The sequence below is a fragment of the Excalfactoria chinensis genome, chromosome 3 (assembly GCF_039878825.1).
Source record: "Excalfactoria chinensis isolate bCotChi1 chromosome 3, bCotChi1.hap2, whole genome shotgun sequence".
Lineage (NCBI taxonomy): Eukaryota > Metazoa > Chordata > Aves > Galliformes > Phasianidae > Excalfactoria > Excalfactoria chinensis.
This window is the reverse complement of record NC_092827.1, coordinates 1,365,612-1,383,782: the sequence shown is the minus strand read 5'-3', so window position 1 is coordinate 1,383,782 and position 18,171 is coordinate 1,365,612. Positions and strand designations below refer to the sequence as shown.

Genomic DNA, 18,171 nt, shown 5'->3' with positions numbered 1-18,171 from the left:
GCCAGCAGCCAGCGGAGCTCCTCGTGCCCTGCTGGAATGAATGGCACTCAGGCAGAGCTCTGGTGGCACAGAGCTCCCCAAAGTTGTTGTGTTTTGACCCAATGCACGTTTTCACAAGTGCATTTAAACCTTTGGGAAGGCAGATTTTGGAAGGAGAGCATTGGCACGTCCTTAGCTCCAGTAATAATTGCTGACACGGCTGGAGTCGTCGCTCTGACTAAAAATACCCGACGCAATAACAAACCCGGTGAACCCATCAGCTTTCTCCTTTTTCACAAAGCCCATTTACTCCTACAGCTCAAAATACATTCTGCAGTCACTGTATTTACAGCACATTGCAGCCCCACGGCCTGGCAGCACAGCTGTTTATTTAGGGAACGTCGTCCAGGTTGGAACCTTTTGAATGTGACAATTCTTTTTCATCCCGAGCAACAGGAGCGTGCTAGGCCTGTCTTTTATAAATGCGACCATCAACAAACCCCTGTGCTGTTTGCAACATCACCTTTCTGGCAGAAAGCAATGTCATTATAGCCGTATCCACAGCTCGGTTACAAGTGAGAAAGCCAAAACTTGATCACGACTGCAGCGAACGCAGCCGTGAGGGCGAACATCTGATTTTATAACGCGGAGCTGAAGGTGTTTGTTAAGACCCAATCTGCAACGCCAGCACATTTCTTTTTTCACCAACCTCCTACCATTCTCTTCACATCTTAAAATATGACCCATTTTGCAACCGGGGCTTCAATTCCGAGAAGTTGTGCAGTGAAAGCCGAGCAGAGCCGAGCAGCGGGGTTGCTCTCTGCTTCAGCCAAACCCGAGTTCCAGATCCTATATATCATAACAGCAATCGCTCGCCCTAAAACATCCCATCCAGCTCTCATGCAGCTCCATAAACCTTCCCGGTGCTTTTATTAATTTGTCCATAAGCGTTGAAATAAAACTCCTAACGCTGTGAGCTGTTCCAGGCTGCACCGAGTTCCCACTCACTGTGTAAATGTTGAGCAGAGAGGGAATTTTTGCTTGGAGACTGAAAATCAGCTGTGCCAGATAACCTGAAACTTCGTCAGGGCGTTCAGCGGAAAGTTTTATTTCGGCATTATAAATAACCAGGGACTATTTTAAGTGACCTTCGAATTGTAGAATCATAGAACAGCCTGGGTTGCAAAGGCCCACAGTGCTCATCCAGCTCCAACCCCCTGCTGTGTGCAGGGTCGCCAACCAGCAGCCCAGGCTGCCCAGAGCCACATCCAGCCTGGCCTTGAATGCCTGCAGGGATGGGGCATCCACAGCCTCCTCGGGCAACCTGTGCCAGTGCTTATAGAAATACAGTAATATAAACCTTACCCCGGTAGCTTCCAATAACTTATTTGAGTTGATTCTAATTAAGTTTTTATTTTATTTTAGCAGGAAGAGAGGTAACCGTAAAACTTTTTTAGTATACAAGTAATTAAAACTGGAAGCGTATCTTCTGGTTGGAAATGAAATAAATCACGGCCACCGGGCACACGTAGCAGCTGGCTCTAAGAGCCTCTCGCCTTCCTCGGAGCACCTTCGTAGTGGAATGTGTTTCCCCTTCGGCCAAAGCGGGGAGAAACGCGGCCATAAGCGTTCTACGCAAATATATTTTCTTACTGCTACTGCGGTAAAGCAGAGCTTCCGAGTGCGCCCGTGTGCCGAGGAGGGCTCGTCGTTCGGAAGGCGCACGGCGAGCTCCGGTTTGGGTACCCGGGTGGGAACCGTCCGCATCCATGGACACGAGAATGAATATTAAAAAGGCAATAAAAATAAAAGGGGAAAGCAGAGAAGGAGAGAGCCGGCAACTCAACGGGTCGGGGGCTGCCGCTCCTTACGACGATCGTGGGAAAGGAGAAGGAGGGACGAAAGAAAGCGGCCGGCCCCGGCGCTGCGCGGAGCGAGAGCTCTCCCCTGTGCCCGAGCCGCACATCTCCGCGCCGCGCACCGCCCCGCTCTGCCCATCCGCACCCCGGGGAGGGGGGCGAGGGGAGACCCGGGGGGCGAGGGGAGACCCGGGGGGCGGCTCCTCCGACCCCCCCCCTCCGCTCTTCCCCGTGGAGCTGCCGGGCTCTGCGCGGGGTCCGGCCGGCGCTCAGCGGCGGAGCTGAGCTTCGTAACAGCTGGGCGAAAACGGTACGGAGCACAAACTCCCCCCACCATCCCCGCCCCATATTCGGCACCCCCAGCCGGACGGACCGCAGCCGGGCCGGGCTGCACGCAGGCGGCAAGGCGGGGGGGGGGAAGGAGGGGGGAAGAGGGGAAGCGCCGGGGCGGGGGGAGCCTTAGAAATTAGCGGGCGGGCTGTGATAGGTCGTTGTCTGCTCGGGGAGGCGGCGACACTTTGTTACCATTGGGTATGTAAATTGTTTTTAATAAGATCTGCCCTTTTCTTGCTTTTTTTTTTTTTTAATTTTATTTTTTTTTAAAGGGAGAAAACAAACCCGCCTGCCTTTACCTTAACAGTCTGCGGGGGGGAATGGGGGGGATGCTGGCATAGCTTTCATTCATTCAAGGAAATGTTTTAGGCTTTAGACTACCGGAGTCTCAGCACAAACCCTTGAGCACCGGCTCTCTCCTCGCGCTCTAGATATAATACTTGCAAACAAGACTTTTTCTATTTCTTTTACAAATCAAATCAACCAAACAAATCAACCCCAAAGTGTTAATGGAAAAAACCCGGAGCGCAACTGAGCGCATCGCCCCCCCCCCCCCCTTCCCCCCTCTCTCCGGACCCCCCCCCCCCCCTTCTTCCTCCGGCCCGGCCCCCTCCCCGCGGCTGCGGGCGGCTCCAGGCGAGGGCTCTCCTCCTGGGGGGGGGAACGGGGTGGGTTTGGGGGGGGTTGGGGGGGGTGGGATGCACATTGTTGTATTTATTTTGAAGGCTGCAGAAGGCTGAGGAGCGCGGCACCACGTGCTGCTGCTGACTCTCATCAGCATAATGATGGCCCCAACCGGAGAGCCCCGTATATATAAACCACAAACCCCCTAATCATTAGAAGTCCCAGCCTCCAAAAAACCACATTCGGGACAAAAAAAAAAAAAAAAAAGAAAGAAAGAAAAAAAAAGAAAAAAAAAAATAGACTGCGGAGTTTTTTTTTTTCTTGTTTTTTTTTTTTTTTCTTGTTTTTTTTTTTTTTTTCTCTTTTCCTGTGTGTTGTTTTTTTTCCCCCCTCTCGGCTCCTCCGCCTCCCCGAGCGCAGCTCTTCGGCACCCGAAAGAACTTTTGTTGCTTTTGCCTTTTATATATATATATATATATATATATTTTCTTTATCGTTCTCGACCGACGCGATTTTTCGGAGAGCGGAGCGGAACTCCCGCAAAGCGACACCTGAATGACTGCTGAGATAGTGACTTTTTTTTGCCTGCTGCTGTTCATCGAGAGAAAGGGGGAAAAACAACCGACACCCCCCCAAAAAAATAACAACCCCACCAAACCAAACGAGCGATTTCAATTACCCGGTTCGGCTCCCCGGACTCGGATCCAGCAGCGACTCAATTAACCGGACCGGACCGCACCGAGGCTGCCTTTCCCCACCGTTTCCTCGGGCATAGTTTCGGAATCAGCCCGCAGAGGGCTGCTCTGGGTGCCTTTTCTCCTCTTTTTTTCCCCCCTCCCGACGATGCTGCCCGCTCTCCGCTCGTTGGGAAGCCGGGCGCCGGACTCGCCCTGAGCCCCGATCTTCCTTACGGGCCGCTCCCGGCGCTCAGCCCCGCACCGCTCCTCGCACCGCAGTCCCGGCACCGAGCTTCGGCTTCGCTCCCTTTTTCTTCGCCGTTTGTTTGGCCGGAGGAGGAAGATTTCTTCGGAGGAAACCGGGACGTTTCCCCTTCGCTCTTTGCGAGTGACGCTCCTCTTGAAGCGGCGAGCACAGCCGGCTGCCTTCGCCCACTCTTAAAGCCCGAAAAGCGGACGGGAAGGGAGAGGAAGAAAAAAGGAGAGCGAGTCGTGCGGCGCTGAGGGCAGAAGCGGCGGCTGGAAGCGTTGGAAGGACGGCCGGCCGGAGGAGAAGCGGCTCCGGGCAGGGACGCACGGCGGGACGGAGCCGCTGCGGCGGGCGTTGCTGAGGGCAGCGCAGCCCCGCGTTACGAGCAAATAACGACAACAGACTGAGATCTGGGGCTTTATTTTTATTCTTTTTGTGGTGTTGTGTTGTTGTTTTTTATTTTTTCCGTGCTTTTTTTCTTTTTTTCCGCCCGATTTTTTGCCGCCCCCCCCCGCCTTTTTTTTTTTCTTTTTATTACAAACGCTCCGTTTTTTCATTCGCCCCATTTTTCGCTATTTTGTTTTTAAGACTTTTTTTCCCCCCCCAACCCCCACCCCTCACTACACGCCTCCTCCAGCGATCCCCCCGCCGCTCCCCCCCCCCCCCCGCCCCCCCGCCCCCCAATTCGCTAACTTGTGGCTGTTGTGATGCGTATTCCCGTAGATCCCAGCACCAGCCGGAGGTTCAGCCCCCCCTCCAGCAGCCTGCAGCCCGGCAAGATGAGCGAGGTCAGCCCGGTCGTAGTAGCCCAACAGCAACAGCAGCAGCAACAGCAACAGCAGCAAGAAGCCGCCGTGCCCCGGCTGCGGCCGCACGATAACCGCACCATGGTGGAGATCATCGCCGACCACCCGGCCGAGTTGGTCCGCACCGACAGCCCCAACTTCCTGTGCTCCGTGCTGCCCTCGCACTGGCGCTGCAATAAGACCCTCCCGGTGGCCTTCAAGGTGAGCGCTTCTCCCCCCGCGCTGACAGCGACCGCTCGCCCCCCCGCCCCCCCCAACCACCACCACCTCCGCCCCGCAGGCGTTGCGGTGTTCGCCCCCCCCGGCCCGCAATGCCCTCCTCGCCTTGCCGTGCCCCCCCCCCCCATAGTGCCTCCCGCGATGACTTCTGCGCCCCTCTCATCCCATCGTTCCTTTTGTGCCCCCCCCCCACCCCATCCTCTTGTGCCTCCCCTTCCCTCGCCTCACTGAGCTCTGAGCCCATGCACTGACTTCTGTGCACCCCCGTCCTACGGTGACTTCTGTGCCCCCCCGCCCTCCGCAACGACTCCTGTGTTCCCCCCCCTCCCCGTGCTGCAGTAACTTCTGTGCCCCCTTCTCGTTTTGCACGAACTTCTGTTGCAGCGCCTCATCCTGCACTGACTTCTGTGCCCCCCAACCCTACACATTTTCCTGTGCACCCCGGGCTTTCTTTGACTTCTGTGTCCCCTTTCCACCCCCCCATCCTGCAGCGTGCATCCCCTCATCCCGCAATAAGTTCTGTGCCCCCTCTGTCCTACACTGACTTCTGTGCCCCCCCCATTCTACAACAGCTGCTTTGCATGTGCCCATCCTGCCTTGTGTCTTTTGCTCCTCCATCCTACAGCGACTTCTGTGCCCCCTACAGTGCCTCCTGTGCCCCCTTCCCCCCCCCCCCCATCCCGTGCTGCATTGCCTCCTGTGCCCCCCCATCCTTCACTGATTTCTGCACTCCCTCTGCTCAGTGTATGTGTTCTAAGGCTCTATAGGTTCTTCTGTGCCGCGCTCTATGCTCCAGTTCCTCCTGCCCCCCCAGTCTGGCAGTGCCTCACATACCCCCATCCTTCTATCTGCCATGCCCCCGCATCCCACTGTGCATCCTGAGCCCTCTGTGCCCTGCAGTGCTCCCTGTCCCCTCTCTGTCCCACAGAACATCCTCCCCCCCCCCTCTGCAGACCCTCTCATGCCCTCCCATCCTGCAGAGCACGCTGTGCCCCCCCGTGCTGCGGTGTGTGCTGTGCCACCAAACCCTCCCAGCCTCTGGGATCAATCTAGTTATTTCCATTGCCGTAATGCATTGTCCCCCATCTGGGCTCCCCCCATCCCTGTGCCACCCCCACTGCACCCCACTGAGCCTCTTAGCAGCTTTCCTTTAAGAAAAGAAGTTTTCTTATAACAAGATTCACCCATTCACAAGTGCTCGGTGCAGAACGGGTGCTGCCTCCAAACCTTCCCTGGGGGGCACCCCCAGAATCCCAGCCTCGTGTCCCAGCTCCTGGAGCTGGGGAGGGGGCACACACGGGTTTGGTGCAGGGATTGGGGGCCTGATGGGGGAACACGCTCACTTCTCCTGGCTCAGGGGTGAGGAAGCCTCCACGGGGTGTATGTGGGGGGGTGCACAGAACCGCACCGTGAGCGCCGCTTCTCATGTTCTGCCTCCATCCCCGAGAGATGAAAAGGAAAACATGTATTAAAACCTGCAATAGCAGCACCGGCTGTGTGCTGTGTGCTGTGTGCTGTGTGCTGTGTGCTGTGTGCTGTGTGCTGTGTGCTACAGCCCTCCATCCTCCCCGCTGCCCCACACGGCCACACAGAGCCCCCAACCACGTCCTCAAGTGGGGAAGGTAGGGAGCACCTGCCTGTAATGACTCACGGGCACAGCCTGGGAGCAGCCCTGCACCCCAGTGCTTCCAGAACGACCCCTTGGGTTGTTTCGTGCATGCCAGCCATGCAATCTTTGTTTTGTCAGGGAAATAAAAGGGGCGAAAACAGCTGAAAGAGCTGGTTTTGGTGTGTCTGGCCATAAAGGTGGTGTGCTGGTGGCACTTTGCTGGTAGAGGGAGTAGAGATGCTGGCAGAGGGGGAGAGACCTGATGGGTTTGGGGCTGCAGTTACCCCGCGTGGGGCCTGCTTTGTGCTTGGGTGGAAATAGCAGAGAGTGGGGTGTCTTCTGCCACTGGGTCTGCAGGTGCTGTGGGGCCTATGGGGTGCCACCAGGTTACGGGGTGCCTCCAGTCTATGAGGCTCAGGTCAGAGCTTGGCTCTGATTCCTGGTGTGAGGAGAAGCCTCCCAGGATCGCAGTTGTAATTAATTTGCTTGTAGGTGAGCTCAGCGTCGTAGTTCCTTCCTATAGAAGTAACGTGAGGGCTCTGTGTTATTGCTTCTGTATTTCTGCTTCCGTTTGAAAAGGCTGAGTGTGCCCCTGCCCTGCAGCCACCCGGAGCGTGCAGTCCCAGCTCAATGCAGGAAGGCAGTGGAGCTCAGCTGAGTGGTATTTCGGATGTTATTCCAGTACGTGTGATAAAAGGGTTTAGAAAGAGCGAAAGCGCATCCCGGCGTGTTTGTGCTCATAGGTTCTGATGTTTGGGCAGTGTGTGGGGCTGCAGGCAGGTGTGGATGTGGGAGGTTTGTGGATGTGCTGAGCTGTCCCTTCAGCTCTGAGCTGTCACATGCAGCAGACAAGATGCTCTTAAGATACACCGTGTCTGGATGCCCTTGTTTCCTGGTGGAGGCCGACAAGGCCACACTGTGTGCAATCAAGGCAGAAGGTGTGAGCAAGGAGCAGGAGTACCATACAGCAACAGGCACTGATAAGTCTTTCTGCACAGCAAAATGATGGTTGGGACCCATCGGACAGGTTTTAAACTTGAATCTCATTTGTCAGTGCAGCTTTCCTGCAGCTGCCCGCTGCTTTCAGACCAAAGAAGCTGCAGCGAAACACTTGCTGCGCTACAGCAGAATGGCAATTCTCTCTAAAACACTGCAAAAAAAAAGAAAGACAGATTCGGGCTATAGGAATCTCAGCTAGGCAGAAACTTGAAAGTAAAATGGCTCACAGACAACACAGTTTTTGAAGTTTTATTGGCAATAAATAATATGTTGATGATAATGTTTTGAGTGGTGCGTTAAGTGCGCCATAATTCTCTCGCAGAGCTCGCCAGTTAAAAAGTGCTCGGGATGTAGCACTGTTTTAATTTAAAAAAAAAAAGAAAGAAGTTAGATATAAATCACAGGCGGGGAAGGAAGTGTGCAATAAACAGCGCTGGGTTTGATTATCATTTTGTGAAATAACGTTGGCTGAGCGTCACGTTTGAGTTTTCAGTATTAATATTTACACGCTGCGGGGAGGGAGTCTGCATGGGGCTCACGGAGCGGTTGGTGAGGTTGGCCGTGCAAACTGTGCCTGCTGGTACTGCACTGAACACATTGCAGTGCCCGGGCGGCACAGAAATGGGCACTGTGCACCCAATCCTGTTCCCTTTGTGATGTGCAATAGCCTTTTGTTGGCTGTAGCCGTCGGGATTTGGCTCTCTTTTGACTTTCTGAAGGCCATGAAGACCCACCTTGCTGGGTGCTGGGGTGGCTGTAAGGTTGCAGTGCCTTATTGGGGTGGCTGTAAGGTTGCAGTGCTTTATTGGGGCGGTTGTAAGGTTGCAGTGCCCTGTTGGGGTGTCTGTAAGGATGCAGTACCTTATTGGGGTGGCTGTAAGGATGCAGTGCCTTATTGGGGTGGCTTTGAGGTTGCAGTGCCTTATTGGGGTGGCTGTAAGGTTGCAGTGCTTTATTGACGTGGTTGTAAGGTTGCAGTGCCTTATTGGGGGGGCTTTAAGGATGCAGTGCCTTATTGCGGTGGCTTTAAGGATGCAGTGCCTTATTAGGGTGGCTGTAAGGATGCAGTGCCCTGCTGGGTGTTGGGGTGGCTGCTGGCTGTGATCCCACCCGGCGCTGATAACAGCAGAGCACTGCAGTGGGCAGAAGGAAGGCAGGAGACCAGCCGTGAGGTGTGAGACCTCTCCCAGTAGCACAGCAGTAGTTCAGGGGCTGTCAGCATTTCCACTCCAAACCCCAGTTTTCAGAGTTTATAACTCAGCTGTTTTAAATAGCTTCAAGCTGCAACCTGCTGTATAAACTGCCAGCCCAGATGTATATTTTTAAACAAATAATAATAATAAAAAAAAGAAGTCGTGCAAATCAGTTTTTCTGTTTCAAGTTATAGAACATTATAATATTTTTAATAGTATCAGATGCTCTTTTGGCAATATCTCCAGAAGAGACATTCTCAAGTCCCAGACAGCTGAGATTCAGAGGCTCTTTGAATTCACTGCTGTGCAAGAGGAGTTCTTGGAGCGATAGAGATCAGTGTCTGTGCAACAGGTACTGCAGCTTTGTTCAGAACAAGGTTTTTGCTTGTGCCTGCTCCTGTGCAATGTTTCTGTCACTTCCAGCATAGGAGACGTAGTGTGGCCATTTCCAATCCCAGGCAAATAGGTCTCCTAACCAGATGGGAATCGTGTTGTGCAAAGAGATGCATGGCTGTCTTCAACCTGTAAGGGTTAGTTTGGTTTTACTCCGTGCCCTCCACCAGCTCTCATGCCTTTTGGGGCTTTGGTTAGAGATAGAACAACGTAGTTTTAATCATCCAAATGTGCAGGTCGCTTTGTGTGGAGTGGTGTAGATTTTGAAGTGGTGGAGATTTCTGTGTTGGAGGAATAGGTAACAAACCTGCTCTGTGCTCCTGTTAATCTTTACTCTTTTGCTTCGCTCGTACCCACTTTGCTGTGCACTTACAGTCCCTTTCCTACCAATATTGAAGTAATTTCTGATGGACGCTGGTGTAAAATTTCCAGATCAAAGTTCATGCAGTCTTTCCATGCAGAAAATTCTCCCAGTGCTTTGTATTTCTCTGGGTTTCAAACTCCCCGTGCAGAGCTTTGTTCTGGGCAGTGCTGTCGCTGTAACCTTCTGGTGCTTCTTGGCAATGAGGTCTGAAAGTGTAACAGTGACAAACGTTTTACGTAGTGAGGAGCTTTTGGTATGACTGGAGGCTCTTTTATCAGCTGTCTTTGCAGCCCTGATCTCAGCTCGCCTCTCGCAGTGAGCCGAGCTCAGACATTGCATCAGCTGCAATGAGAGAGATGCGCTTCGTGCAGGTGGGACACGCAGGGATGCCCTGGCAGCACATGTGGAACCAAACAGCACTGGCAGGAGGAGAGGCTGGGAAGGAAACCTGTCAGAAGTAACGGGGTGTTTGTGTGCAAAGGGCCTTTTTGGAGGATGTCGGCCCTGCCCGGCCCCAGGGTGAGGGCTGCTGGCTGCACTGCTGGGCAGCAGGAGGGAGCAGGAGGGAGTGGGGCTGCAGTGGTTGTGCTCCCTCTTCCACAGCCCCAATGGACTGTGCCCTACTTTGCATTTCTGGAGTTCAAGGGATTCTTGTTTGTTTGTTTATTGCTCGCCGTGTAGAAAGCATAGATTGCAAGTACCCGGCGTGTTGATGTGCGTATCGAGGCTGCCTGGAGACAACGTGCTCTGCTATAAGCTGAGATGGGAGTGCGCTGCAGGCGGCTTTGAGCCCGTATCCATTTACCGGGGGTGCGAGTTCAGCAGCTGATTAGCTGCGATCTGACAGCTCCCTTTGCAGCCCCTGGAGCCGACTGCAGCCAGAGCCAGGTGGGATGGGGGCTGCTCAGCACACTGCCCAGAGCTTCTCCTGTTCCTGTCGGGTCCCTTCAGGCTGCAGCCTTTCCATGCAGATGCAGCAGTTGGTGGCAGGATTCCCATTTGACTTTGGGGTGCTGTTACTTGCAGCAAGGCATTGGCATAACCTGTTTTATATGGCATTACAGCTTTGCTTCATGCTTCTCTTAAGTGAGATGAGTTCTGCTTTTCGGCAGTACAGTCTATTATAAATACTTTCAGGTTTTGTATGCTTTTTTCATTGATTTTTATTGCTGTGAAGGAATGCTTCACAGCACACTGGGCCGTGTAACACTCTGTGTATGCACCAGGCTGGATGTGGCTCTGGGCAGCCTGGGCTGCTGGTTGGTAACCCTGCACACAGCAGGGGTTGGAGCTGGATGAGCACTGTGGGCCTGTGCAACCCAGGCTACTCTGTGATTCTATGCTATATATTCCAAACTCTTTTATACTTAATGAATAGCACAGTGCAGCCTTCAGTTATTAGTGTCAAGCACGGTAGTCTTTCGGAAAGACATTTCAAGCAGGACTTACGATAAAATGTAAAATGCTTGTGTCGGGAGATGGACTGAATGAATAGTAGGAAAAACCAGAGCTGCTGTTCCCCTGCCTTGGAATTGGAGCACAGAGGCTCAGTGCTGTGCAGATACACACTGCAAGGAAGTGCAGAGCGCTTTGTCACGAGCTGAGCTTTCTTGTCCCCTTCTCACAGGTGGTGGCCTTAGGAGAAGTGCCCGATGGGACCGTGGTCACCGTGATGGCTGGGAACGACGAGAACTACTCTGCAGAGCTGCGAAACGCTTCTGCTGTGATGAAGAACCAGGTGGCCAGATTCAATGACCTGCGATTTGTGGGCAGGAGTGGCAGAGGTAGGTGGCTGCTCTGTGTGCGGGCACAGCGGGCTGAAGGGAAGGCCTGAGCATCAGCCTCGTTTCACAAGGAAACGTGTGTCGATAAATCGCTGCCTGCCTTTCACACGTGCCTGTTTTATTTGCAAACTTGCCGGCCCAGCGAGGTGTTCTCCCTTGCAAAGCTTTCCTGCCATGTCTTTGTTCATTTTTGGAACACCGGTTTTGAGAAATGATTCACAGAATACCTTGGTTCCCCATTTTAATCACGCAGCAGAGGAGGAAGGAAACAAGGATATTCGTGATGGTTTTCTTATGGTCAGGCAGTGCATCTCAGGCCGCAGTAAGAAGAGATGAAGGATTCCTTTCAGCAGTAACGCTTCTGTTGGAGCTGTTGCAGGAGAGCTAGAATTAAAGGAGCGTTGCACATCACATGTGTTTTAAGTTATGGTCTTTGAAAGCTCACAGCTATTGGTAGAAAGCCTTCTGGTGCTTCTCTGCCCTTTGTGTGTGACCCGCAGACAGAAACCTCGCTGTTCTTGTTAGTAACCTGCCTGACTTATATGAATTGATGGTAAGCTTTGGATGGAACAAAATTCAGCCTTTACTTTAAATGCCAGGGAGGGCGGCTTCCAATTTTTTGGGGAGATTTAGAGTGCTGTCATTGTCTTCCAGCTGTTCAGGAGCATCCTGTAACCTGGGAATCATAGAATCATAGAATTACTCAGGTTGGAAAAGACCTCAAAGATCATCAAGTCCAACCGCAGCCTAACCATAGTACCCTAACTCTAACAACCCTCTGCTAATTGTATCTCTGAGCACCGCATCCAAACGGTTCTCAAACACATCCAGGGCCAGCAACTCAACCACCTCCCTGAGGAGCCCATTCCAGTGTTTAACTACCCTTTCTGTAAAGAGGTGTTTCCTAACATCCAACCTAAACTTACCTTGGTGCAACTTGAGGCCATTTCCCCTCGTCCTGTCACCAGTGAGAAGAGACCAGCCCCGCTCTCACTGTAAGCGCACTTAGAAATCCTTTGTCACCTCTGAGAGATTGAAAATAATGCAAGATTCTTGCAGCTGCCTTTAAAATTGGAGGTAGTGATTGAAATGACCACTTGAGGGAAGCTGGCACTTCAGTCTTAGTGCAGGAATGCTCAGAGGGATCTGTTGTATCAATCAGCCATCGATTCAGCCTCTGTGTTTATGCGTTACATACTTGCAGTAATTATTTCTGTTTTAAACTGGCCCTGTGTGGAGGGAAAGGAAGAAATAAAAGCTGAACTGTGTGTGTGGAGAATCAGTAATAAAGCTAATGTACGGTCACACACTTTAACGGCAGCTGTACATCTTAGGGCTATTTCTCCCCCCAAAACGCTCACCAAACGTAGGACGGAGGCCGCGATAGTTTCAGTCAGCCTGCATGCTTTTACAATTACGGCTGTTTTGTGATAGTGATTCCATCAGTGTGGCTTACAGCAGCTATTTTTTATATTAGTGACTTGGCCAACAGCTCTCTTTATCATTTTACATCTTGAAAATTATTGGTAATAAAGGGTACCTTGAAAACAGAATAACTCCTGCAGAAGCGGTGCGGTATAAATATGGCCTTCGCTGCCCTTTGGGATGCGGTGCTGCCTTCCTCTTCCATTTGTCTTGCTTCCTTTGGAAAAGCCAGCCTGCTCTGTTACTGTGCTGCTGGGTGAGGTCTGAAGGTTCCCTGGCTCGGTCGCTAGCAGTGCCTTACCATAGGAGTTCAGCAGTGTGTGACTGCTCCAGCAGTGCTGAAAGGATCCGAGATGTGCCGTTTCATTTGAAATGTGTGATAAAAGCTTTTTCGTTAGCCCATAGGAAACCAACCAGAGGGCCTGGGACACCTCGGTAGGTGTAGATGTGGGCACATAGAAGCACAAAGCCTCTGAATTCGGGCACCGGTCGTTCAACCTGGAATAGAGTTTTTTCTCTGATCGGTCTGGGTAGAATCTATGGAAAAGCGATAGTGTACTTTTCAAGCCCTCAACATATTTATTTAAGAGACTTCAAAGCAAAACAAAGGGTGTGCACTGTTTTACTATATTGGCTTTCTGAGTTTTGGCTGGTTTCCCAAATAGCAATTTTTATATTTAAAAAAAAAAAAAAAAAAGGAAAAAAAAAAAAAGGAAGAAAAAAGACAGACTTAACTGCTTGCAGACTTTTCACGCATGGAAGATGAAGAAAGCTTCTTTTGATGAAGTGTAATTATGTCCAAACAGAGCTGACCCCCTCCCCCTATATTTCTTATGATCTTAACGGAAGAAAGTAGGGCTTTGCCTTTGAAGCAGCCGGGACTCGGTGGAGGATCTGAAATGCTGCATTCTGCTGCCAGAGGCAGGATGGAGAAATTGGTCCAGACTTGTCTCCCAGACTTAGAACAGAGAAGGGGGAGAGAGAGAGGAAAGGAGGAAGAGTTATCATTACTGATAGATTTTTATAACTCTCCTTAAAATAGCAGGAAAGAAAGCAGTAGTTGCAAACAGAAGTGAGAAAGCTACTTACAGAGGCACATAGCGGTAGGTGCGGGTCTTGAAGTAGAACAGGAAAAATAAAGTAAGAAAGAAATCATTTCTCGGTGGCAAGAAACTAATCCACACCTGTTCCTGCCTTCAGATTTACATCTTTCTAAACAGCTCGCTCTTTGATCTCTGTATCTCTCAGTTTGATTGTGAGGGTGAATCATCAGCTTACCGCTTTGCCTTCTCTCCCACGTTTTTTCCCTGCTTCCCATGGCTCAGTGCAGTAACTGGATTCGTATCCACGGTTGTGCTGCTCTCCTGACAGGAGCCCTGACTTCACGTTTTTGTTCGCATAATTCCTCTTAAATATCTTTCTGGACTCGTAAGAATAAGTAACCGGAGCTCTTTATATGCACGCAGAAGTTGGTTGTCTGTGGTTTAGAGGCAGGAGATCACTTTTACAAGGCTGAGCCGCAGTGCAAAGAGAGAATGCCTGTCCTGTGTGAGCACAGGATCATAGGATCATAGAACGGCCTGAGTTGCAAAGGCCCACAGTGCTCATCCAGCTCCAACCCCCTGCTGTGTGCAGGGTCGCCAACCAGCAGCCCAGGCTGCCCAGAGCCACATCCAGCCTGGCCTTGAATGCCTGCAGGGATGGGGCATCCACAGCCTTCCTGGGCATCCTGTTCTGGTCACCTTCATTTTGTTGTCCCCTGATGCTTTAATCGCATCGGGACCTGCCTGAAGAACACGCAGCACACACAAGCTGCTGAGTCCCCTTTCCAACTGACTTCTGCTTTTTGCCTTGCACTTCAACATATGTGCATCTCCTCCTCCTTTTGCCGGCCGGACTCACATGTGTGAATAACAAAGCACGCACAGTTTGGACACACGGAGGCATTAGTGCCAGATGCCTGCTTGGCGAGGGAATTTAATAACAGAGGACCGCAATTAGTCGTCGGCTGCAAAAAGTGGGTAGTTCAAGCGGCTGAGGGCATAAAGGTAGGCGATAAAAAGTGCATTAAAGGATTTCCTAGCAGAGGGAGGATCTCTCTGAAGTCACTTCCATCTATCTGGGGGCGGCAGAAGCGTCGCTGAAACGTGTGACCTTAAAAACATATTTTGTTCTCAATCCTGTAATATGTAAATCATTTCTTGAAAGCCCCGGGACTCGAGTGTGCTGGCGGGCTGTGCATCAGCCCGCTATAAAGCCATGCTTTGTTTTACTGAGTGCGGCAGGGCTTCATTAATGTTCATTCATTAACGTTTCTGTTTGTTAGAATACCAGCTAGGGAACAAAACCTATTTCCCTTTCAAATGAGGTGCTTACCTGTTCCAAGGTAGGCTGGCTGATCATTTAGCAGTGCTCACAGGCCAGGTGGAAATGCCGCTGTTGGTATTAAGGAGTGCCTTTTTTTTCTTGCGACTGTATCATGTTGAGATGCATTTAAGCATACAAAACCTTGCAGTGCTTCTCTATGGAATGATTTTACAGGGCCTTCTAAAATAGTATTGTTTTGTTGGCCTGATTTTTAGCCATCAGTAGACTGATTTGGCACATCAGGAGAGTGGTAGCAGTATAAGGCCAAAGGCTTTGTTCCAAGGCATTCAGAAAATCCCCTTAGCGCCTTTGGTGGTTGCCAGTTGTATTCTGCTCCTTTTATATGGGTAACTGTGATCTGAGTGATGGTATGTTTTCAGAGTCAGAACTAGTTTCCATGATAGGCTGATGCTAATGGAGGCCTAAGTTCCATCCCTGGCAAACTGGTGGGTGTCAGGCAGTCGGCTGAATTCCTGCTTGGATAAAGGGCTCGCAACACCCCAGACCTAAACAGACAGTGTGTAGGCACTGTGTGCTCAGTGGGGATGTCGCTTCACATCCCAGGCTCTGCCTACAGGCATGGCTTACACAGGCAAAACGACTGTACTGTCCCATAGTGGTCATTCTCAAAAGATGAGTGAGCAGACCCATTTTCCAGTCGTGGGGGGAGCTGCCTCCAGCCATTCCTCCTCATTGTACCTGAGACCAACCTCAGCTGCCCGACACCTTTACACCTTTTGGCCTCCACCTGCAGAGCGAAGGGTGCAGCCGGAGCACAGCTACACCTGGAAAAGCACTTTACTCCAAGTGACTGTTGTGTGTCCTTAAAAAGAATCCACGTCTCATTTCAGTTTATGAGATAAAGGGCTGGGACAGTTGGAAGTTGTACTCCGGGTAACGAATGATGCATGTCTGTCAGGTTTGGGGCAGAAATACAGCTTGAGCCGGAGAGAAAGACCAATCACGAGTTCTGACAGCCCAAGTTCTGTTCCATATTATGCCTTTTATATAAGCTGTTCTGTATTAGGCTTGAAAAACCTGCACTGAGTTTGTGCTGTTAGATATTGTTGAAGATGTGTGTCTTTGGAGTTCAACGAGAGGAAAAGCACTGGCAGCAGAAATGCACAGAGAGGCAGGGAGAGAGAAAGAAAGTACTTGAGAGCCTGGTGGGGGAGCAGCTGAAAGGAGCAGGCAGGCCTGGGATGCTGACTGTTGTATTGAGTCACTGCTGCACGCCCACCTTTTCCTGTCTCGAAGCAGTTTTCAGTTCTGATTATCTGACGTGACTAACGGTTGCATATCTAACAGATTACAACTGTCAGTGGCCGGTGCCTGGTGCGAATGCATGCCCAGCTCACCCGGCTCAGCCCCTCTGCTCGTGTTCAAGGTTTCCTTCAGCCGAGGGCTGCAGATGCTCTGGTGCAGCGGCTGTGTGAGCTCCAGCCTTGAGAAACACAGCCGCAGCCTGACGGGGGAAGAGCGCGTGCACGCTGCGGTTTCTCACCGCCGCTGGAAAGCTGAGGGCTGCCTTAGTGTTGAACAGAGAGACGCACAGTCGTATGTAGGGGAAAAGTGTGCTCCCGTAATAATGATATCACCACGTCAGCCCTGGCGCGCGAAGGGCAGGAGACGCTGATTCCCTCTCCTAATGGCTCCTGGGGGAACACGCAGCCTTTCCTCATCTCGTTGGAGTCAAACGACGACACGACGGAGCTGTGCGAAGTAAATAACATGTGGCCACATTCTGCTCTCTGTCCCGCAGCTGCAAAACTGGAGTAAATTCTTAAATTATCCGCCTCGCTTTGGATTTACACCACTTTCAATACAGCGAGGAATTTGGCTTGTCCTCGGCACTGAATCACTTTTGTTCTGTCGTTGCATGATGACCCATTATTAAATAAGGAACATTTAGATTGTCAACACATGGACATATTCTTGACGTAGAGTAAAACTGAAGGGGAGGAAAACTCCTATGGTCAGTTATGTTTTTAATTTTCGCGATTGTGGTAACGACAGGGAATAATTTTAAACGTCTCCGATTCTTTACAGAACACGCATGTGACTGTTTTCGTGTTGTAATCACTCATTCCTCCTTGTTGTGTTTCTTTTTTTTTCCCCCTTTGTAGGGAAGAGCTTTACTTTGACAATAACTGTCCTGACAAATCCCCCCCAAGTCGCTACATACCACAGAGCCATAAAGGTTACGGTGGATGGGCCGAGGGAGCCAAGAAGTGAGTATTACACTCTTACTGTTGCACTTACGCCTGCTTAATTCTGTTTAACGGAGATCCATAAATGAAATGTATTTCTTTGTCAGAAAATATGTAAGCGCACGCTTAATTTGGAGCCTATGGGACCACACACATACTCGCATTAAACACACGCTGAAGTGCTTGGCTGAATTTGGGCAATCCCAAACCCGATCCTCATTCACATCAAGGTCTTGATACATTATCTGCCAGTGTAAATGAGAACTAAACCCACGGTATTTATGTATAATCTGATTTAGGCATAATAGATGCAGTCCTGCAACAAGCTGCTTCCCTGAGCTCCTGCAAGCTTCCAAATGAAGACGTTTACAGCAGAATAGGAGGTCGATCTCACAGGATCAGTCCTAGCACAGAAGGAAAATATATCATATAGTGCCTTTTTGTTTGCCCTTAAATTCTTTTGCCATCAGATAATTAATGCACCTGGTTAATCTTATCACACCTGAAATTGATTTTCAGCTGTGGACTCATCACAGAACCCCTGGGGCCAAAGAAAGCTCTGAATACTGTGCATCTACAGCACGGCCTTTGTTTCTTATCTGTGCACAGAAGGTGTGCTTAATGGCAGCGTAGCTGATCAGATTGTCCCTCAGCATGTTGGACACCTTCCTAACTTATAAAAAATCATAGAATCCCAGAATGGCCTGGGCTGCACAGGCCCACAGTGCTCATCCAGCTCCAACCCCCTGCTGTGTGCAGGTCACCAACCAGCAGCCCAGGCTGCCCAGAGCCACATCCAGCCTGGCCTTGAATGCCTGCAGGGATGGGGCATCCACAGCCTCCTTGGGCAACCTGTTCCAGTGCGTCACCACCCTCTGGGGGAAAAACTTCCTCCTCAGATCCAACCTGAACCTCCCCTGTCTCAGTTTCAAGCCATTCCCCCTTGTCCTATCACTGCCCACCCTCACAAACAGCCGTTCTCCCTCCTGTTTATGTGCTCTCTTCAAGTATTGGAAGGGGATCTCTAAACAGTGATTTGTGGCTACACCTTGATGACAGTTGTGCTTTGCCACACTCCAG

At 51.1% G+C, this 18,171-nt stretch overlaps 1 protein-coding gene across 5 annotated transcripts in view; it reads left to right on the top strand.

The window, feature by feature from the left end:
* RUNX2 (RUNX family transcription factor 2) overlaps positions 1-18,171 on the top strand; it is a 201,910-nt gene that overhangs the window by 50,949 nt on the left and 132,790 nt on the right. For 3 of the 5 annotated variants that reach the window (XM_072332918.1, XM_072332920.1, XM_072332922.1), the window contains exons 1-3: positions 4,430-4,729; positions 10,933-11,089; positions 17,008-17,112. In XM_072332918.1, coding sequence (XP_072189019.1) covers positions 4,430-4,729; positions 10,933-11,089; positions 17,008-17,112 — 562 coding nt within the window. Of the gene's footprint in view, positions 1-4,429; positions 4,730-10,932; positions 11,090-17,007; positions 17,113-18,171 lie in introns of those variants that run through there. The other 2 variants (XM_072332923.1, XM_072332919.1) reach the window with 2 other exon arrangements.